The sequence below is a fragment of the Corvus moneduloides genome, chromosome 2 (assembly GCF_009650955.1).
Source record: "Corvus moneduloides isolate bCorMon1 chromosome 2, bCorMon1.pri, whole genome shotgun sequence".
Lineage (NCBI taxonomy): Eukaryota > Metazoa > Chordata > Aves > Passeriformes > Corvidae > Corvus > Corvus moneduloides.
In genome coordinates, this window is record NC_045477.1 from 68,059,062 (window position 1) to 68,082,400 (window position 23,339).

General features: G+C 40.9%; 1 protein-coding gene and 1 long non-coding RNA gene across 8 annotated transcripts in view; both read right to left on the reverse strand.

Moving 5' to 3' along the window:
* Nucleotides 1-23,339, reverse strand: part of KLF12 (Kruppel like factor 12) — a 236,053-nt gene that overhangs the window by 78,263 nt on the left and 134,451 nt on the right. For 6 of the 7 annotated variants that reach the window (XM_032099956.1, XM_032099955.1, XM_032099950.1 and 3 more), the window contains one exon: nt 11,707-12,238. In XM_032099956.1, the coding sequence (XP_031955847.1) occupies nt 11,707-12,238 (532 nt within the window). Of the gene's footprint in view, nt 1-11,706; nt 12,239-21,681; nt 21,763-23,339 lie in introns of those variants that run through there. The other variant, XM_032099957.1, reaches the window with a different exon arrangement.
* On the reverse strand, nt 35-11,412 carry LOC116439896. The gene is made up of 3 exons (XR_004238329.1): nt 11,401-11,412; nt 897-902; nt 35-146 (listed from the first exon to the last, which is right to left on the reverse strand). It is a non-coding gene; the product is annotated as an uncharacterized LOC116439896 (long non-coding RNA).

The following is a 23,339-nucleotide window of genomic DNA, read 5'->3' on the forward strand; positions in this document are numbered from 1 at the left end:
GCCCCCCTGCCATGAGCAGAGATGCCAGCCACTAGGCCTGGTTGCTCAGAGCCCCATCAAACCGGACCTTGAACACTTTGAGGGATGGGATATCCACAACTTCTCTGGGCAACCTGTTCCAGTGCCTTACTACCCTCTGAGAAAAGCTTTTTTTTTGCCTTAAAGTGAATCTCATTACAAAAAGTTATGCTTGTCTCAGTGCAATATTTAAATGTGCTATAGGTGATGCATTTGTGAAAGCTAATTAATTATCCGTCCACAAAATTAAAAATTGTAACAAAAAACTGTGTATCTTAACTGAGGTTTAATCTGACTTGCACCACGGCAGAGGTTTTAAGTAGCTGCCTCAGAAACTAAACCTAACTTGAAATGATGAAAAGTTGCTACATAACTTAGTCTGTAATACAGTTCTTATATGTGAATTCTGATCACTTAAGTGTGAATACACCTACAAAAAAAAGATGGTATAAATGTATATGACGAATCTTATGTACCTTTGTTCTTTATATGACATGTTTCATTATTATTGCAGATTGCTGGCTCTTAAGGTATTACTGACTCTCCTATGACATTTGGTATTGATTTTAGATTACTGCAGGAATGTGCTAGGATGAAAGCTCTTAACTACCTTCTCCTTGTTTCCGCTTGGTAAGTCCTACTCTGTACACTTCTAGCACAGACACGAAGTCGCTAATAGGGCTGTACTTCTGCACCCAGGGACAATTTAGCCCACTGGGTACAGTCTGCCCCATAAGACACCAATGTTTGACCACATCATGAGGTGCTGCCACACATGAGCACAGAGAGGACAAAAAGGTGAGGAATGGAAATCTATCAGTGGGTAAATTCAAAGGCAGGTAGTTCATGCGCTATTATGTATTTGCAGTAAACGGAACTGAAGACTGTAACTGACTAAAACAATGTTCTAGAGATTAATCCCTTGCTTTTTATGTCAGCCTACATATACACCCTTTTTTGTCTCTCTTTTCATTTGTCACTTCCTTCCAGCCTGAAGACTTGGGTGGCCAAGGTGCTGGGGACCTGAGGTGACTGACCAGGAGGCTGAGCTTTGCTGCTGCCAGCTGGTGTAAACTGCCCTGTTTTCTCATCAGCATAGCTGCAGCTGCTAGGGGAAAACAGCCTTTAAAGCTATTCTCCTCCCTGAAATGATCCATGTGAATAACGAACTGGCCGAAAGCCTAACAGATATCTCCTTCTCACCGCTCTGCAGTGTGCAAACTGTAGCACAGGACTGTTATACATTAGGAGTTCATGACTCCTACTTATGTCAACAGCTTTGACTTTCTCTTGGACATCTAAGAACAACTGTTGAATTTCTGGCACCAAGGTTTATAAATACCAGCCTCAGTTCATAAGCACTGAATTAGAGGTAATTACTGGCCTAATGAACATCAAACAGGAGAGGATGAAGAGATGCAGGCAAGAGATAGTTTAGCAAATGAGATAAAAAAGGTGGAGGACAAGGGAATAACAGTATGCAATTGGCAAGCAAGGTGGAAGAAAACCCATTAAACATGCATTTTAACCTCCCTTCATGCTGTACCTTGCTCTAACAACCAAGCTTTTCCTTGAACTTAGGACCATGGGTCCAGAAGGCACTTGTCTTGGTCACTGAATTGAGTCCTCACAAACACAGGCAGACATATTAATTAATAAAGCTCAAGCCCTAAGCCTGAACTGGTTTTCTTGCCCTTGCTATGCCTCTTGAAAGGCAAAATTTGTCCAACAGAGCTACCTGGTGGTTTTGTGAAGTGTGAATAAGGTTAAGGTGAGGCAAGAAAAAAGAAACCAGTCAGAGACTGCTGCTTTCATGGGATAAAGGTGCCATTGAATGAGCGCACAGGAGCTACAGAAGCAAGCTGTTAGCTCTCCATGCTGAATAGACTGGTGAGCCAGGGGAGTTATTTAAGAACGTCTGCAAGTGCTGAAGCCTGTAAGCAGCCACATTGCTTCCCATCCGTGTTAGCCTCAAGAAACAATGATCCTTTTTTGCTACAGAAAGTAGAGAAAATTGCTCATGATGTACACAAATACATGCAATCACTTCTCAATACCCCTTTGCCAAACTGTACCAAAAAGGAGTTTCCCTCTGGGCACTACAAGTGAATTCACTTCCTGCACTTGTTTTAAGGGAAGATGTGCAAATGGGTCTCACATAAGGCATGTACCAGCCAGTAAATACTACACAACTTAAGTCTATCATCATTAATATTGTATCTGCCAGCTGCCAGTTGCCAGTAGGAAAAAGCCTGATCTGGATCAGATATAAGCTTGCTTCTATTTCTGTCAAACTGAACAGTTTGGGGCTTTAAAATTTATTCTGGCTGTGGGGTCAGACTATACCTGATCCTGCTTCTGAGCACAAAACTGCCTGTTCTACAATGCTGGAAGAGATTTAAACTTGCATAGGAGCTTTCTAATGAGCACTGCATGAATTTGTGCTTTCTGGCACACAGCTGCCTTGGTTATGACATGGTACAGGATTAGCCATGTCAGAGAAGCACATTCTCTGGGAAGAATCCAGCCTGTTGGTTGCTAAGGGCACATGAACCCCTAGGAACGGGATCAAGTCTCCACCTCCCCAGGGGAATAACCTGAGCACACAGCCACACCATTAAGGTACCTTTTTTTCTTCACTCTCTAAATTCGTGCTCCTGCCCACATTCTGGAAACTCTCGGGAAGGAAGGGACTGTGGATTTAAATCACTCCAGGCTAACAAGAGCCCAGCACACTTCCTCCCACTTCTCACACGTGCTGCTGATACTAAGATGGTAGGTAAATTTCCTCCCCCTGTCTGTCATATTTGGGCTTTGGCCAGGTATGTCCTAATACCTTTGCTTCTTTTCAGTGATTAATCAGGGATACACATCTCAAGTGCTCTGATCTGGTTAGACAAAGCCAAGCGCTGTCAGAAATCCTGCATCTGGATGCCTGCAGGCGCCATGAAAAGGGCCATACACCACCACACTGCTGTCACCACTGGCAGTTCTCAGTTACTGCAACCTGATTTACTTTCCCTAGTCAAATTTCCTGTGAGTGAAAGGGATGAAAACTCATCCCATCAGTAGGCTCATGAAGACCCACTAGAAGTAATTTTATGTCTGCATCCTATCTTTGATTTAAAGGCAAATATGAGCCCCTTGGGCTAAAGATGAATGAAATATTTAAGAGCAGGAGAAAACTAAGTAACCATTAGGAGTTTTGCCTCTCTTTTATAGCTAAGCCACATAGTAATTAACTGATGTCAGAATGACTCTTTATGAGATGATGCTTGCTGGTGTGAAAGAAGAGAGAAAATTTCAGCATCCTGAAATACTGAAGCCTCTGTCTCACTTCAGCTTAAAACCTCAGTTTTCTGCATTAACTTAACTTCTCATCTAATAACTTTGTAAACTTACACACATGTAGGTCTGCCGATACACCACACCACAATAAAAACTGAATCACCGTTAGTTACTCTCTTAAAATAATTAAAAATCTGCTCCTGCTTTTTGAAAGTATTTACAAATTCAGAGTTTGCTTGCTTTTGTTCCACGTTTTAAACTCCCAACCCTGCTTTCTCTGAAGGATCCTTTATCAACCTGCTAATCAAAATGATCGTTCACTATGGGATTTGCAAGTGGTCCGGCCATTTACCCACTAGAACCTGTCTGTCAGAAGCAGGGTTACAAGGCTCTGCAGTGGGCAGTGGCATCAAGACCTGTGCTAGCTGAGACATCAACCTGGATGGTGGGGAGGTCCCTCTGGCCTTGCCAGTTCTGATCCATGCCTGGGTGATGGGTTTGGTCTTGGAAACACAGCCGCAGATTTTTATTGTGATGAAGTTTAAATGAAGCAGAAACATGAGGTGCCTCAAATAAGCCAGAAAGGGTCACGTTTGCTGTTTCCAATAAACTCCTCTCCAGTTGCTTTCAGTCCACGCTGGCATACAACAGGTTATAGATTATCTCCAGCTGTAAGCAATGCTGCTTTCCACTTACTTCCATTAGGGATGGAAAACCAACTACTACCCCACATGCCAAAATTAATATTTACAAGAATCTCGTTAGTACTGCTGTTACATGTGTCCCTGCATCTGCAGAGCATGAAGGACTGAAGTAAAAAACGAACATTTGCTGCCAAACTCCCAGAAGGATGGAAACAGAAAATATGGCTAAGAAAACTGCATGGCACTCATGTTTTAGCACAATACGCTATTAATCTGCCAGCATCAGAAACACTGGAGTTATGAATACTGCAGTGTCTAAAGCACAACTCTGGACTCTTAATTTTAGCATGCAGCATAGCTCAGTACCTAAAATATTGCAAGAAGAAAGCTGCAGGCCAAGAGCAAGTCTTCCACTCTTTCTTAAACTGAAACTGTCTCAAATGTCTCTGATAATAAATGCATCTGGGCAGATCGAACACCAAGCAGAGGGAAAAATTCATCCCCATCCTTCTCGCTTACTCATGGAAAATAGCCTTTAAAACTGCAGAGGTGCAGCCTCACACCATAGTTTGATGTCTGAAACAAATTAACATCCCTCTTCTTGGAATTTTTTTTAGAGAGCAGGACACCAGTGCAGACCTGCTCAGCAGGAAAGCATCAAAAAAGATTGCAACAGACATCACTATGCATTTTTAATGGTGGAAGCAACACTTCCAGATGCAGATGTACAGGAGCTACTTAAAATTATGACCTCAGAGACTGTGTTGTACTCAGGTTTATTTAATGTGTTCTAGGAAACAAAATCCTGTCTTTACAGACCTACCAAATGCATGTGAATGATGGTATTCACAATTTCCTTCTCCTAAGCTGGTTCATACTATATGAAGCACATATACTGCATTTTTCTTCCTATTTAAAGTTCATTACAAATGCTTTATGCATCGGAGAAATGCTCTGAGTGCACCTATCAGATTTTTGATCAAAACAGCTTGGTGCCTGGTAGGGGCAGCAGAGTTGGTCGATTTATTTCATAAAACTTTATGTACAAAGCAGCAGTATCCATGAACATAATGGTCAGAATATAGAGTCTACAGGGGTAATTTTTATTACAATTTATAGCAAGATTACCCATACTCCACAGTTTTCAGATTTTATTGAGATTTTATGGGACTATATGGCTTGAGCAGTTAACTGCACCTAGCGTGGTTATGGTTCACAGAGAATGGGAACTGGCACTGAATGCACAGTGTAACTAATCTACCAGAGAATATTAATTGCTATGATCCAATCAAAGGCAATATTTAAAATCATTTCAACAGTCAAATACTTTGCCATAAACCTCTTAAAAGAATAGCTGTATGGAGAAATACAGAAGAGAGAGGGATTGCATGGATGTAATATATGCACATATTTAAGCATCTCTGTCATTGGGTTGTATACATAAACATACAAACCCATTTTTTAAACAAAGGACTTTTCTCTTTCTAAGCTATTTCAATGCCAGGAGACCTCATCAATGAAAAAAAGAAACTACTAAGACTACTGAGATTTATATCTCGCTGAACATCCAGTATACAAATACTCTATCACCAAAAGTAAACAAGGAAAACAATAAGGACAGAATATATTTAATATTAAATAAAATACTGCAAAACTACTACACGATGGTAGCAGACTGCAACTTACACACTGGAACAATCCAGAAATATTTTAGACATCAAGTTTCCAGCAGGTTGGCCCAAGGCACAATAAAACCCAAGGCAGAGATAAAATAAATGAGAAGTTTTAGGCATGTGTTTCTGCTGGATCCAAATTTGTGGGATAAAAGCAACCAGATCAAAGCTCAGCCCTGGTGAGAATACAGAACTGAAGGGCCAGAGGCATTCTTGGCGTGGAAGACAAGGAACCAACAGCCTCCAAAAGGTGCAGGGGGGGCTCAGGATATGTCAAAATAGATTTACTCATCCCGCTTATGCTGGGCTTCACAAATCAAGTTGCAATATGCATCTACCTCATTCCCTTCCTCAAATTCCTCCTAGTTGAAAATGTACATGATCTCAAATCATGTTGATGAATCTTAAAAGAGCATTTGCTTCTACAGTGAAAAAATCTAAGCATGTCACTAGTAAATCCCTAGAAAGTACTTTTCTGGAAATTTAAGTAGAAGTCTGTTTAGGGAAGTCCCCATAGTTAACCTAATCCATTTTGTCTTAAATCAGCCTCCTCGGTTTCAAATACCACAGCATATCTTACAGCCTCTGTTTTAACTCTCCATTCCGGCAAGAATTACTGTTTCCTCCAGTTCTTAAATAAGGTGCACCATCTCCAGGAGCACACACATCCCTGAACAAAAGCCTCTCCTCCGCCTGCTTCTCTTCCTGGCCAGCCATTGCCAACCTGTTCCCGCTTTCCCAGGACCACTAGCATTTCTTCCAGCTGAACCAACCAACATGAGGAGAGAGCGTCAACATTCGGGGGGCAGTAGGGTGGAGGCAGACAGGCTGGAATATGTACAGCCACAAAAGATTTTTGTGCATAGCAACAAAATAATTGTAGCTAAAGTAAAAACTCTCAGCCTCGACGCAACTCAAATCCAAAATAGCCATCTACGAAAATGTAGAAATCACTTCACATGAAACAAAAAAGGCAACACTACTGGTTTTAATTAAAAGTCTCTTCCATAGCATAATTTATACAAACAGACCGTATAATCTGACCTTTTAACATATGGAGCAGTTCTCTTAATTTCTATCATACAACAAATTGCATTTACTTTTGTGGAATAAACTTTACAGTAGGCAGAAGTAACAGGCTGTACTTCAAAAAAACAAGGGCAGTGGATACCTTAATCTAATGGTACTACCTGTTTTAAGTCACAAAAAATCTGCAGCAATAGATACTGCATTTATTACATATTAATATATTCACAGTGAGGAATATGGCACGTGCAAACTGTGAAGACAAAACCTGTGTATTTTTTGCCAGGTCTACATAAGATGTAACATAAAAATAGTCCAAGCCCATGTCATTACAGCTGTTTATGTACTAGGAAAGCAGACAAAGTTCAGGTGGCAAATTTAAATTTATTATGTTCTGACTGCTGAATTTTGCAAGTGAATGCGTCTTACGAAAACTTAAAAACCCGTAAAAACGAGAATCCATAAATTTAATTCCAAAACCCCAGAAATATCAAAGTTGCACCAGCCCTTAGTGCACCATTATCAGGAAGGAGCTTCTGAAAGGCTCTTCAATGAATACTCCTCTGAATTACAGAAAACAATTTTTAAGGATATTGTATTTGGCAAAACCTGCTGCTAGAGGGACATGATTTGCCAGGAGTATTCATGGATATATTCTGAAAGCAAAGAACAATGGTCCAAACCAAGCTTGAGGTTCATGTCATAAACCGCTGAGGTTCTAGTTTTTCACCAAAAAAAAAAGAGCTGGAATCAATTTTTCAACATATAAAATGCTACATTTTTTTTCTCTATGCTCAGTCTCAGGAAGAGGGGAATAGTTTTTTTTCTTGAAAATTTCCTCTTAAAGGAAGAAAAAGAGAAAAAAACAGAAGTAGCTTGAGGCAGACATGCAGTATGGAAAATGTTAGTCTAAATGGTTAACATATAGACAGACTTGGAACAACTGAAGATAGGGGTTTAAGGGAAATCAACAGGCAGTCTTATCTACAGGTGCTGCTACCCGCTGTGCCTCTAATTAAACTTTTAGCAATCCTCACCATTGCTAAACAGGGAGGAAAAAAAGGCAAGGAAAGAGATTTTCATGGGACTATAATGGTCTTTCATGGAATATTTTAATGTACAATAATGTCTAGTCGCCACCACCTAATCCACACAGAAAAAAAACCTCCAAGCACTTCTTAAGGCTGTGACAAGAGCAGTGACCACTGAAGGAAGGGAACTTTGACTCTGCTATGTTGTAGGGGAGGCAGAGGGCACAGCCTGGCCTCACAGTGTCCACAAGGACTTGTGCCTGGCTCCCTTCCCCTCTGTGCCTAACAGCCCTAACACACTACTGTGCTTTGTGTGTACAAAATAATGAGAGGAGAAACTTGTAGGGGGCAACTTGCACATCTGGGCTGGTGCTGTGGGGGCTGCACAGAGACCCTGCTGCTCTGGGGATCTCCCTTGAGTGCGTCCCCCCAGTGGGTGAATCAGGGGAGGAAGGTGCGTGGTCAGCAGGGGAGTCTGCATGTAACTGTGTGTGTGTTCATAGGGGAGTGTTGTGGGGTTAGAGAATGGTGTCAGGAACTTGTAGGAAATTAGTAAGATTTGTAAATGGTAAGTGCTGTATTACCTATACTGCACACAGTGTTCACTAATTACCTTCTAATTAAGCACTGTTAGTAACTTGCTAAAAATGCACCAATCCTGGTTTTGATTTAGACTAGGTTTTTATCCTGCAAAAGCACATCACTCTGACATAAGGGTGTTTTTGCAGCGTGGATAGCCCTGTCTCCCATTGCCCACCTTGGGGTGTAGCACATGCCACAGGACCTGATGGGATGCTGCTGGCACCTTGTATATACGTGTCTTCAAAACAAAAAAAATCTTGCAAGCAAAATAAAAAATGGGAGAGAGGAGGCAGGATAGACAGCAGAAATAAACAGCAAACTAGGAGGCACAAAAGGAGATCTGAAACTCTTCTGAAGGACGGTAATACTAAGAATGCCATGATGAATGACACCATGGAGAAGGATGCACAGAGGCGGAGGAGGAGATGACAGTATAGATTAAAAATATTAACAGAAAAGGAGGGGAAGAAGAAGCAGAGCTGCTGAATGTGGCACTCAAAGAGCAGACAGCAAGATAGGAAGGACTAGAAAAAACAGAAAAATAGAAAAAGAAGAGGAAACAGAAGACAAGATAGCCATTTCTTGTGCCAGGGGGAAGAAAGAATTCAAACAGAACACGAAGAAAGAACTATTTGCTTGAACTGCCTAAAAAAGCAGCCACCAGGACAGTTTTGTCTGAAGAGAGAGAGTGAGAGAGAAAGGAGGAGTGGGAAGCATCAAGGGAAGCAGAAAGCCACCTGAGCAAAACACCTGGAGGCAGTATTAGAGGGATGGTGACAACTTGAGAAGGTTCTTGCAAAAAACTAAAGATTAAACGGTTCTAGTCAAACCTGGAAGGAAGAGGAAAATTCAGCACAAGAAAAATAAAATTGGGAATAACAAAGAAAAAGCTTTTCTGTATGCCCTGTTTCTTGTGTTTTTTCCCTTCAGCACCCAACACCTAGAAAAACAGGAGAGATCTGAACTCAAGTCTGATGTTATTTTCATTAATTTTAGCATTTAAAAATATCTGTGTTCAGGCAAATGCCTAAGTCTCAATTGTGTGAAAAGGGCTTAGATAAAGATTAATGCAAAACATAACTTTAAGTGCTTCCCAACTGGCACTCCTGTCTCTGAACTAGCACCAAAGCAGGAATAACCCAGGGATTATGCTGCCAATGCTCTCTGTGGATCGACTGTTTCAGAGAGCATATTTTCCTGTTGCTGAAAATTATCAGTGTTCATGTAAAAGTTGAAAGCTGTGACTCTAGATGACTCCAAACCTGCATTTGTCCATCAGCTGGTAGAGGATTAAGAACTAATTCAATTTGACAACGATGTCCTGTTAGGATCTGTGTACATTTATTTTTTGTTATCAGCGCAATAGCTGATCACAGAAGGGAATTTAGTCTGCACACATATGAAATTCATTTAATTAGTTAATTTGTGTGATATCACTGCATTTAATTATTTATACTGTTTTGCATTAAAGAATGAGAAACACTCCAGCAAAAGCTGATAAAAGATGACTACCTAGACTGGATTGCTGCCCATTATTCTTTTATTGTATTTATTCAAATTAACCATAACTTTTTAATCAAAATAATTAGGGACAACAAAATGAATACAACTCATGAGAAAAAAATTAATAAATTGAAGAATTGTTAATGCCTTCTTTTCCTTTAACTGTGCATTAATAGATGATGCAGGGGCTAATGGCTAATGATCTCTGCCAATTAGAGCACAAAGGCCACACTGTCAGGGCAGGTCAAAAGGCATGGAGTTCATGGGCTGAAATCCCTACAGCACATTAAATTCTGGAATTTTGCTGATGAAACTGGGGTACCAAAGTTCCAGTTTTACAAGATCAGGAGGTACTTCCTATAGAGGAGACTACTACCAGAGCCAGCTAGAGTCTTTGAAAAGAAAACAAATGGGAAAATTTCTTGATGAGCTCAAGGTCAGGTGCACCTCGAAGCTCCAAAATCAAAATACAGACTAAAACTTTCCTTTTCCTGTTTGTTTGGTTTTTGCTTTGTTTTGTTTTTTTTTCTTTCTAGACTACATGGTGCAAAGTTCTGGTTTTATTCATAATTTCTTGACAGAAAGGCACAAAGAGCTAAAATTACATCACTGTATTAAGTGTAATAAAACTTAAACCATCATTTTGAGGCTTAAAACTTAACTCACATCAACTCAGTTCATTTCCTGTGTCCAAGCCTATTGAGAGGGCACAGTCCCCCTTTGGGTACTGAGGGAACAGTAGGAGAATCACAGACCAATAGACAACAGGATGCCCCTGAACATCAGAATGACCCATCACTGTAGTCCTGTACAGTAGCACACGGTTGCCAGTTTATCCAAAACAGACATGAGAGGTGAGATACAAGTTGTTGGGACCTGTTCACTATGCAATTAGGAACACAAGAGATGTCCTGCAGTCTCATAAGCCCCAAAGTAAGGTTATCTGTCAATACCCTCCCTTTCTGCCTCAATACCTCATTTCAGGGGAAAACTACCGTATTTTATTCACTCACATGCAATGAGCCTTGAAATGAGTATCTCATTCCTTTCTGCATATTCCCATCTCTGTCACTAATGCCACCTTTATAAAGCTGTGCTTTTGAAGTTTCTAGGCACATCTGGTTTTTCTTTTCTTCCTCCACCCATCATCTCACTATCTCTAACAAGTTTTTGCTCCCTTAGTAACTGTTGAGTTTTCACTTTTTCTTGCTTTCCAGCTCCACTTTCTGTGTTCTTTGGACACCTCAAGAGTGTATCCGTCCTTCTGACATGTGCCTCTTCCTCCCTTCACACCTCCATGTGCCTCTGGGGTCCTGTGTCTGCAAAACTCATTCCCAACATAAACACTCTGTGTGGCTTCCTTCCCTTCTGCTGTTTAATCTGGAAGAAGAAACCTAATTCAAAGTATTGCACTGCCACTCCTTGAGCTTAATAAAACCTACTTCTCTGCATCTGCTAATGCTCTTTGGTCCACAAGCCTTTCCTTCATACATTCCTAGAGCCCAATGATTGCTTTCTCCTTGCTGGGGAACAATCTCTCTGCCATTCCTCCCCTTGCTAAATCTGAAACAGCTGGTGAGTTTTCCATGTCCATCTGTGCTCTTTTCTATATTGTCATAAATGTCATACACTGACATTTTTTCCATTCTCCTACTTCTTCAGCTTCTGGGGAGATTTATTTCGCTCAGGACAAAACCTACCACAAGTTGTCCAAGTATCTAACACCACTGCTGAACTCAGTCTACATTTAAATACTTATTTACTTTAAAGATCATCTGGGATAAGACTTTTAAAGGTTCCTCCCTATCATGTAAGTTGTATGCCTTTTCAGCAACAACACAGTAAGCATGGAAAGTAACAGCTTTATAATCGCTTTTATGTTTTCTCATGTAAGACCAGTTTCAGAGATGCCACAGACGCACAGAAGTGGCTCCACCTTACCTTTGACATGGCTTCTCCCATCCTCCAACAGTGGTACTACTATAGTGTTGTTCATATTCCCAGGTGATCTCACAGCTGTATAGACAACAGGTACCGACTGTACCACCACGGGGATACGGTGCACGTGACTCATTTTGTTGGACTGCAAGTTCATGGGACTTGAAGGTGGTACTGGATGGATAATGTGCAAAAACTGCTGACCTCCAACACCAGAGGCAGAGGCCACAAGAGGACCTGGAGTTAATACTGACGGTACAGATGCTGCTGAGGAGACTGATGTTATTACTGTGGGGGATGAAGCTGGCCGACTAGAAGAAGTAGAAGAAGGGGAGGAGGCTGATGCTGTCATGGAAACTGGTGAAGATGAAGCTGCTGTAGGGGATGACCTGGCTTTGTTTATTGACAAGTCCACTGGTTCAGTCTGTGTTTGGAAATGGTCTGTAGATAATGAATCCTCCGTGGGGTCTGCCTTCATGTTGTTTAGTAACAAGGGTACAGCATCCATATCTGGGTAGTTGTGGACGTTTGGAGACTGTTGAGGAAGAACAAAGGGACATAGTTACACATGTGGCTAAAGATGACTTGCACACCCAGCTGCTAATGCACATCACACACCTTGGTCGTGAAAGCCATAGGACTTGTATCCTTTTCTTGGGTCCGCCCAAAATTTTAAAGTACAGATCATGTTAGGAAGCAGAGACATGTTCTGTTTGAACAGAATATTGAAAAGAAAAGAAAGTTCTACTCCCATTTCTTAGAAACTGTCGGGATTAATGGTACAAAATCATCCTGTTTCTTTGCACTATGCAAAGTCACCAGTGACAAAAATTTTAGTATCTTCAGCAGTAACAACTATTCATATTGACAGAACATCTTTTTTCCAACATTTAATTTTAAACCACAGCCTTACTCTCTTGTGTCATCATCACTCAGACATGAAGAAAAAATGGTTACTACCATTCCTCATGCTCGAAGACCGTTATTTCCCCCCACTTGTCTACCTTCTTCTAGACTAGGCAGACCTGGCCTGTTCTTTCTGTCATATGTCCTCTTTAAAAGGACATACCTTAGTACTCATTTGCTCTTTACAGTGATCTTTGCAGTTTTGTCCACAACACTTTTCAGGAGGTGGTCCCTTATGCTACCCTCAGCCCTTCAGTTCTATGTTTGACTTCTGCACTCTGAACGGTCATTGATAATGAACTAACATGTCAGTACAGGGCCACACATTTGTATGATTGCCCTGCTAGAGGGAGCGACGGTTACAGCAATTCATCATTCTGAAATAGCCCATTACATAGCCTTCCCCATTGTTATTATTTTTTTCCCATACTAATTAAGAACTATTTTCCTGACTTCATGAAATAATTTTATGCTTTGGACTAATTCTTTCAAAGCTGGTTGGACTAAATTTATTCTAGAGTGGTGCCATCTGCTATTTTTATAGTTTTTCCCTTATTTCTGTCATCAAAGAGGTTAATAGAATTTTTGAATAATGCTAGACCAAAGACAGATCCCTAGAGAAGTTCACTTGATATATCTTTCCATTTTGACAGTACATCATTAATAACCAGTCTTTAACAATGTTTTTTCAAGTAATTTTCACCAGGCAGAGCAAGGGTGGAAATGCCCATCTATAACCTGGTTGTAAGGCAAAGCACAGCTCTCAGCTCCTCAGAGAAGGACCTCCATGGCACTGCACTGCAGCAGAGCTTCTCTAGAGACAGGCATTCACACAGTTACAGCTGTAGTACCAAAACCAACCTCAATACAAAACATTGCTCCTTCAAACCTCACTTGATCCAAAATGATTACTCCCTATGCAGCTCTAACAAGCAATCTTTTTACAGTACCTAAGCAGCTCTAAATGCATTATTTTGATCTCTAGATTATGGTATTTACTAAGTATATAAAAATATAAAGTCAGAAATATTTAAGCTAGAAATATTTTAATACGTCTACTGTCAATAAACTAACAATCAATCAAGCTATTAATTCCCTTCGGGATTTTTATAATCAGCTACATTAAATATTTCCAAGGAAATCTCTCCTTCTTTTGAGTCAGAGTCAAGCTTCAACAGAGAATGGAACTCTACTGAAAAAGGAAAATACAAACACTAATACTGAAAACTGCAGTAGTAAGGGCCTAACTGGATATTATCCTTGGCACGCTGAAAATGAGATGTTCTCGTAGATCGCATGTATTCAGCTGATTTAGACTGGTTCTTGGATCTGACATTTTCCCCCATTTGAAAGCAAAAACATCTCTGGAACAGTAAGTATCTTCCTCTATTCATACACAAATTTAATTTAATTTAAAATAGTAACTTGCTAAAAACGCACCAATCCTGGTTTTGATTTAGATTAGAAGGTGGACTAAAGGTGGTCCCTTCAATTTAAAATAAAGGGACCACCATCCAAATAAAGGATTCACCTGGACCCTGGATCCTGCTGTCCTGTTGCAATACAAATAACAAAAGAAAAAAATCCCTTTTTATTAAGACAATGGGAAATTCTGCTAAAAAAGAACACAAAGTGAAGAACAGGTTACTTTTCAAAGCACAGAACCAGCTATGAGTGACAAGGCTATGTAAAGCTCTTCCTCAAGAAGGCAAACCTGCCTGCAATTGCCAGGTTACAATGATTCCTGGTAACTTCCTCTGAAACACCTTATCCTGGCTACTGTTCATAATGAGATCCCCTACTGTGCCATCATAAAGACAAAACCATAAACATACATGGCACAAAAAGTTAATTTGTCAAATCTTGACAAGTCTCATCTATATGCACTTGGGCAGACAGACTGGTTCTGCTAAACTGAACAGACAGGTAGCAGAGCAAAGTGGAGAGGGACACCCTGCACAGGCTACACCTGAACCTTCATAAGGCCAAATGCAGCATCTCCTACCTTAAATGTTTGAGAGAAGAGGGATAAATGGCATCAACTCATGTGCAAGAGAGATGAGGGATGCCCTCATGCACATGACATGGGTCATCTAGAAGCAGCATGAATCAACAGCTCTATCCACAGGGCAGATAAATCCACCATGCAAGAAATCCTACATGTTGCCTTACTTCCAGGTTTTCCCTGGGTACCAGAGGCAGATTTCAGGTTGACCCACTGCCACCTGCCTTGGCAACACAATGTGTTATTCTGTGAGCTGAAGGATGGATTACCTGCTGTTGCTGTCTTTTGTCGCACTTCGGAGCACCGTAAAGTGCACCAGGCACTTGATTTATCCAGTGCATACGTGTCAGACTGCTGGTAGTAGTCTTGTGACTTCCAAGATACTTTTGAGACTGGACACAAGGGATCCACATAGACCTCAAGAGCAGTCTATCACCAAACTGAGTGCTTCCGCCCCGAAGTCCCACCTACCTTTGCAGCAAGAAGCACTAGGTCCCTCACAAGAAGAGTGAAGAAGAAACCCAAACCCTCCTGTAGCTGATACCACACAAAGTTTTTGTTCTGCCGATAGAGTTAATGGTCTTTGAGACAAAGCACAGGTCACGACTTACAGATTTTTCTAGGTTGCGCTAAGAACAGGCCTTTGTTTCACTACAGTAATTACACCTACTCCTTTGGGAATTAAAAAAAAAGTAACATATAACTTCAGACTATCACACAAATCACTTTAACAGCTCTTCTACATTTACTTTTGTTTGTACATTCCTTATATTGCATCTACCCTTCCCTAGGTACTCTCTTCTTATCTGCTGGAGGGGCCAAGCAGTCTCTGTGTACTATGGTAATGCAGTTAATATTATTATTTCAGTCTTCAGTAGTGAAACTAAGCTCAAAACCTTTATGAATTTCTCCAAACAGGATGACAACTGGTATGCCCTTCCATAGCTGCCTTTCCCTGACAAAACTCTAAGACTAAGGATGCCCTTCGGTAAATTCAGGATGTGACTTATGTCAGCTGACATTACAAGAGACAGCAGGATCCTTATCAAAACAGGTTTGTATGTTTCATATTTAAGGTAAAAATTGTAAACAAGTGCTATATTTTCTTCTGCTGGTGGTAAACAGAGATCTACCCCAACAACTCACGCTCCCTTACAGTGAGCTACTATGAGGAATTATAAGAGAGAATTAGGTTGTGAGCTGTAAAACCTGCCTGCAAAGGCACATGGCAGAACAAAGGAGCACATGGCAGCACACAGAGGCTTGTCTCCACCGGGCCCTGGGGGAGGAGGCGTCACAGGGCAGACCCCTACGAAGTGTGTTGCTGATGTGGCAACACGGGACAGGTCACTTATATAAGGAAATGCTGTGCCTTAGAAAAGCGTATAAAACCAACTCACTCCTTTGAATAAACGGTTCAGATTCCCTGCCGGTCTGGGTCCGAGATTCAATCGCCAACAAGCTACATGTGGTACAGATGTTTCACCATGATCTCAGATTTTATCTAAGCTGCCAAAACTCTATTTAATCAGTAGATGAATCAAAACTTTGAACATTAAATTTATCATTATTTTCTGAAAATGGATGGTATAAGTAAACCTTTCCCAATGATGACAGTTATTCCAGAATAAGGAACTGTGGGAAGAAAAGCAGCACGGAAGCCAAAAGGAATGGCTGAATTCTCAGAACACTATTTCTTAGCATCTTCTACTAATGTTATTAACTGAGAAATAACTGTTTGTTTCCCTAGACAATGAGTGTTTGTTGTTGGTTTTATTTAATGGAACTACATCTTTTCTAACTGAGAAGACAATAAAGCTGTGGCTGGGATGTTCAGTATACCTTCAGCCATTATGTCAGCTCAACTCGAAGAGAAACAAATAGTTGTGTGTTCATTTCTTCTGTCTCTCTAGTTTTGTCTTTCCATCTCATCTAGTGAACTGGGCTTCTTGTGGTGGTGTGGGCTCAGAAGATTGCTAGTTTGGGCATCTGAAGCAGGCTTTTCCTGTCTGGCTCCCAAAAGTGTCTGTGTTGGTTTTGCAAACTTCAGTTTGGTTTTAGGAGTCTAAACTCTGTTGCTGAGAGTTTGGCAGCTTCCAGAACATTTGGTGGCTTAGGAAGGGTTCATCCTAAGGTCCCTGTAATTCAGTGGGCCGCCTTGGATGCCAGCCCAGACCATGGAAATACAACATGAAGGGGTACATCTCCACATGGCTTCCCTCATCTCACTGCTCAGCCCACTGGTACAGTGGAGAGGGACAGCTTCAGCCCTGCCACCAGCTGGGTCTCAGAAGCAAATCTCAGCAACGCATGTCTCCACAATGCTGCTGTTGCATCCTTATGCTGTTCACCATCCACTCAAATCTGGCTGAGCCAGAACTGGAAGGCAGGTTAGGATGGCACCCTCCTAGAAAAGGCTTTTTAATAAAGGTGCAGCCTCTATTAATCAATGCTCTTGGCTCATGCTTTTTGTGCCTGCCCTTTTAAAGCTGTATACCAGTATTCTTTGCAGTCCTCTGTTTCACTAGCTTGTCATTAATAAATACCACCAGGAACATAACATGTGATTTCCCTATTCACAAAGCTTTTTTTGGCAGAATAAAAAAGCATTCCTTACTCCTTATTCCCAGGCCATTATAGAAAAACAACCAGTCTACCTCGCAACCAGCCACACTACCCTGAGCAAAACATGGTGACTGTGGCTGATAGCATCCTATCTGCTGGGCAGCCATCCTTTCCTACACAGTTCTTCATCTTCTTTCCAGCCCCCTGAATTCCACCTCCTCTTAACTTGTGAGGAAATTTTGCAATGGCCCCTTTTGACTCTACTCTTATTCTACTAATGGCAACTCCTCTGTGTACCAGCACTGTCTCCCATCCTAAAGAACACATGAAGTTTTCACAGTTTCCACACAGCTGAGGTTAAAACCAGAGAAAAAGTAAAGATAATTTTTGTTGTCAGCCACTCATCCTGACACCTTGCAGTTCATCAGCTTCACAAGGTACTAAGCCACAGTGAGTCTTTATGCCTTTGTGGACTTCTACAGATCCCACACAACAGAGTTTACAAACCTCCAACAATCAGCTGTCAGCTTTTGAAGTGTCTTCCTTTCTGGCAGCAATCTCCCAAGGTCAAACATTTTGTAAGAAAGCATACCAAAAAAGCTGTCCTTGATGACGGAAACAGAACAGACTAAATTTAGCGTTTATAAAATAAGCTAGCTTTGAGGACAGGAAGTTAAAAAATAAATTGCTAAACGTTTAACTCTTCAGTCAAATCACACAAAACCCCTTGCTGGCTTTCATCATGCTGTCCCACCTCATTCTGCTCTGGCAGGAGCAATTTTAGACAAGATGATTTTGTTTTGTCAGTGTTAAAGAAGACTGAGATGAGAAAAATCATACTCTGTCTGAAAAGCTACCCACAACTTTAACCACATAGGTGCCACTGCAGCACCAAAATGCCAAGGCTCGGCAGTGCAGGCATGCAGTCTCTCCTGGGCAGGCAGTGCAGAACTTGTGCCCGGCCAGAGCAGCTTTCAGCTCTGGTCATCGTGCTTGGAGGGTGAAACCTTCATAACCGGAAATACTGTGCACGTTACAGATTTTCTAACACTTCACTGTCAATGAAAACCAATACATTTTAAAAGACAAAACCCACTTGGCTCTAGAAGGAGTCATTTTGCTTTTGCATAGCACACAGATGTGCTTACAACTCTAATGCCATGAGATGAGCAGGTGAATTGGGTTTAGAACGTGGTGTGCTCAACTTCTGCACACAGTTTGCTTTTAAAATTGAAATGGAATATTTTCCTGATCTTTCTTGTAAATAGGGTAGAAGGTTCATGCCCCTGAAACTGAAGTTCTGTAGGTGCTGGCCATGAAACCTATCTGCCTGTGTCAGGTTTTGCCCTGTCCCACCCCAAGTGGGCACTTGCCGAGCACAAAAGGCAGCAGCTAGCTTGGGTAAGTAGCAGCCTGGGCACTTCAAAAAGCCCTGTAGGTTATGGCTCAAGTACCCAGTGCTTTACTCAGACTCTTTTTGGGGCTTATTTTACTAATCTAGAAGTGAACTCTTCTTTAAAATTACAGGAAGAGATGTTTCTCAAAACCCCTTCCCAGCATGAGAAATTACATTGACAATACTCGCTTCTGCCTGAAAATCCCCACTTTAACCAAAGCAACAAAAAAGTCTCAGAAAAATAAGTAATACAACATGCAGAAATAAAAGAACTAAACAACCTCTACTTGAAACACTCTGCTATCCCTCAGAAAAGATAATACAGCTCAATTTGAGATGCAGTTATTATTATTAATCTGTGCATGAAGGGTGCACCAGTACAGTGGTGACAGACAGCTGTATAGAGGCAGAATGACAAACATGTTCACAGCCGAAAACCAAAACTGAGCAAAATACTTCAAATTTTGTTTCCATGTGCTAAAGCACCAAGTGAACAGGCATTTCTGCCTTTTTGCTCAAGGCTGCTGCTGTAGGCTTTCCCAGGCTGGCAGAACTCCTCAGCTTGGATGCACTGGAGAAACACAGGGGGTCATGCTGAAGAAGAGGGCAAAATGCAAGACAGCTGGATCTTTCTGCCTCCTTTCTGGAAGCAGGAATTAAAATGTGTCTTACTGTCAGTTTCCAACAAACAGTTGCTCAGGGTCAAGGTTAAATTTGTGTTCCAGGGAAGAAAAGAGATCCCTATGAGATGGCACTCCCATGTAAGCTTGAGTCAGACTCTGTCACAATGACTCCCATTGAAGCTTTTATAAAAAGCAGCAATTGGTGCTGAGAAAGACAGAGGGTAGAGTCCAGGAATTATTAAAATAAAAAGAAGGCTCAATGAAAACACATTTAACCGAACTGGAATTGATTCAACAGGAGAGACTGAGAGATACCCACTTTAAAATACTCATTGTTCACTTAATGTATCATTATCTCTGCATAACACTTGGAAGTTTGATTTCAAAGTGGATGTTTCCAACCCTCAAAGCCTAAAAATAGTATTTCTATTCTCTTTGTGAGTCTGAAGAGGCAAAAGAAACTCCCATGGCACATGCTATGAGGCACAGGTGGCCTTTGTTAGCGGAGTATTGCTAAATGTGTAGAACCTACAGAAGATGCCCCAAACTAGGAACAGAATTAAGTAAGAAATGGAGACTAAATGCAAATCAACCACCCATAAATACAGAAGCAGAATTCAAGCTCCAAGGTTGTCAACGCTATCTTCTAACTTTTCCTGATCAGTCACACTATGATACTATTCCACAACTACTTCAACATTAAAAAAGTACCACGTGCTGCAACCTTTAGTAACAGTTCAAATTAGGACTGGGAAACCATGCTTCAAAATGAAAGGAGATCCCTATGCAAACAGCATTAATTTTTAAACGTTTAACAGTAAGCGCAAATACAACTCATATGAAATGACCCATTTTTAAATAATACATTTGCAAAAACAGAGTAAGCATTAACGTTACTTGGTATCCCACTCGCCCGTCCCAAAACTGACAGGTTTATCAAAGGATTTCTAAAACAGCACAGAAGGAAAAACCAGTGATTACAGATTTCTATACCAAACAAACTAATCAGCCCCTGTACTATCTAGTACATTAAACATAAAAAAGATACATATCTTGAAAATGTGGACAAATTCTCAGTACCTCAAATCCTACACGGGCCTGCTGTGATATTTTTGATAAGCAACAAAACCTACCCCCTTGTTCCCTAAATCATAAACACATTCAGAACACTAGATGTTCAGCTCAGGTGCTTTATTTATGTTTGAGCAGTGTTACTAGAATGCTCTGTCAAAGGAAGAATCTATTGAAAGAAACAAATTTATGCCCATTGCTATGACACAACTCTTGAAGAGAAACAAGTCTAACAAAGGTGCAGTGCTTGGATTACTACTTACTTAAGCATGAACAGAATATTGATAACATATTTGTATTTCTGGTACTAATTCATTTTATATGTGAAAATAATTTCTAAACAAATGGCAGATCCATAAATAATTGTTAAATAAAAGATAAAATACCAGGAAAAAATATTGTATTGCCCCAATTTAATTTTGGGGATTTAAAAAAAAAGTTTATAAAACTCTAGACAACAAGAATTCATACAATCACCTACCAGCTCTCCTTCTAATCCCTCCCCCCATGTTTTTGGGATGATTTTCTCATTTTGATTTCACTTGGTTCTTTATTTTCTCTATTACAGCCTTAAATCAGAATCTTACAATTCTGTTTGTCCAAAAACTTGAGTTAATAAATTTGAATCCTTGATGTTTACATTAAAAAATAGTAAGAAAAATTCTAATAGACATACATTGGTATTTTTAAAGTGAATTTTCTTTTGTCAGTCTAGACTAGCTATTTTGCCTGACATGGAACACACATCAGAAGTTTCCACAAGTACCTACCAAGCAGGATTGTTGATAGAGAGGTCCATCAAATTATCAAGACTTAGTAAAAATAATTTTTGTAGAAAGTACTCACTGGGCAGCATTTACATTTCTAGGTAAAAATATTCAAATTATATTGTCGGGTTTTTTGAAACTAACATAAAAGCATTCAATGTGTCCACATAAGCCAACTTACACTGAAAAACAATGAAAGCCTGAAGAAAAATTTGCAGCCAACAATTTGTTAATGCAAAGCTTTGATATACTTTTTCTTACTCTGCATGTTAGTCTGAAATATTCATAAATATATTAGCAAAAAGGACTGTGACAAATGATGCAGGAAACTATTATTTATACCCTTTAACCACCTGCAAGCTGTCACCCAGTTCCAGGCAAACTCAGCCATGACCAAACCAGCCTTTGAGCTCAGCACTCACAAATTGGTCTTACACTTCCAAGTCATTCCTCCTTGGGCAAGCAGTGCCAGATACTGCAAGAGGACTCTGCACCTGCTAAATACAGCTGATGAGGAAAAGGCATAAAAGACTGGGCAGTACTTCTTTTCAATCATTCCTCATTGCTCAGTCTTGCTCTGACACCTGTACACCTCCTATCGCACACATACGTGGTGGTGATGGAGGTGCCATGACTGAAACTCACATCTGGCGTGTTATCCATATGCTGCAACTGAGCTTCTCCATGCCTTTCCTCGCTTGTCTTTGTTCATCCTAATTTCCACCAGATGAATTCATTTTCCCAAATGAACCTCTTTCTGTTTACTATCCTTCAAGCTTTATATTCATTTTGTTCTTCTGACCTCCCAGCTGAGGCTGAACTCAGTGTCAACATTTCTTCAGTAAAATAAATAGATGGCGTAGAGATAGGTACAGTTAGGTCTGACTGAAATTAACCCTTTCACTGGCTTAAAAAAAAGAGTTCATTTCAGAGAGAAAACATTTAAATCAAGTTTTACTAAAACTAGCACTTTCTGCTGTCTGTTCCTCAAACTTGTTGTTGGCCCTAGTAAAACAAACATGCCTGGTACTCCTATTCACTGGTACTGAGGGACCATGGCCTGAGTTTGTATATCCAAAACTACTCAACCTCCATGTGTGGGTAGCTCTACTCCAAGTTCGTTAACCTGGGTGCAAGCAGTTTGCCTCTTTAACCCCTTGAACTACTTCTCCCGCTTCCCACTGCCGCCCTTCCTCTGGGACCAGGCAGCACTGAGGAGGACATGAGCTGACCTCAAGGAAGGAAAAAGAGCCAAATTTATGAGAAGAATAACACTGGCTGAAAAAAAAGACCTACAGAGTCAGACAAAACGCAGAGATTGGGTCTGGCACTGTCTGAAAGGGGAAACTTTGATAGTAAGTCCTGCCTGGGAAGGCTGGGATACTACCAGCAAAGGGACCCGGGCTCCAAGGGGTCATGTGAAGTGAGTCTGCAAGTTAAGGAAATTAGGCACTTAAATCCTAAACAAGGCATTAAGTCACCTAATGTTACCTAGGATACAAAAGGGAGGCCTACGAGATGAAGATGAGGGTGGGAGGGAAATGGTGCTCATCCCTCTGGGTGTGGGCTTGGCCGGAAAGGCTGCAGGGCTTGGCTAGATGTCAAGGAGAGCGTTCCAGCCTGGAGAAGAGGAGATGGGTGAAGCTTGGAGTGACCACACAAAAGGGCTTGTGCCAAGTAAAGCAAAATGCCCCAGCAGTGCCTGGGACCTGAAACTGCTGAGGTTCACCATTCCTCTGCTGTCAGCAGATATCCCAGAAACCCACTGGTGAAACATCCTGTCCCTCTGTGACACTCGTCCACAAAAAATGAAGACAAGAAGTGCATATTGCAGTAATGGCCCACTAAGGGTCTGAGCAAAGCGAGCACCGCCAGCCCTCCTCCTAACGCTCCCCAAAGGCAGATTGCTTCATCGTTCAGGCTCACCAGCGTTCTTTTAGCGTGGCTCTTGGAAAGGTAGAATTGGGACAGTTATTCCTGACTTTTTACCCATAAAGTAAATGTTCATACAAACTATGAATATGTACATTTGGAAAATTAGTTCCTAATGCCTCTGGAATGGATTTTGACTCAATTCACTGACCTGGTACATCATAGTACACATTGTTACAGAAAAAAAGAGAATAAAAATCAAACCCTCTCTGTGCACCTTCTTTGAGTCTTTATTATATAAAGTTTACGGTAAAGACTAAGTAGAACAGCACATGCATTATGAGATGGACAACCCACGGACACTACACATGGACCAGCAGACAAACACTCCAGTACAGACCATTTAATGCAGTGCTCTGGAGCTGACCATG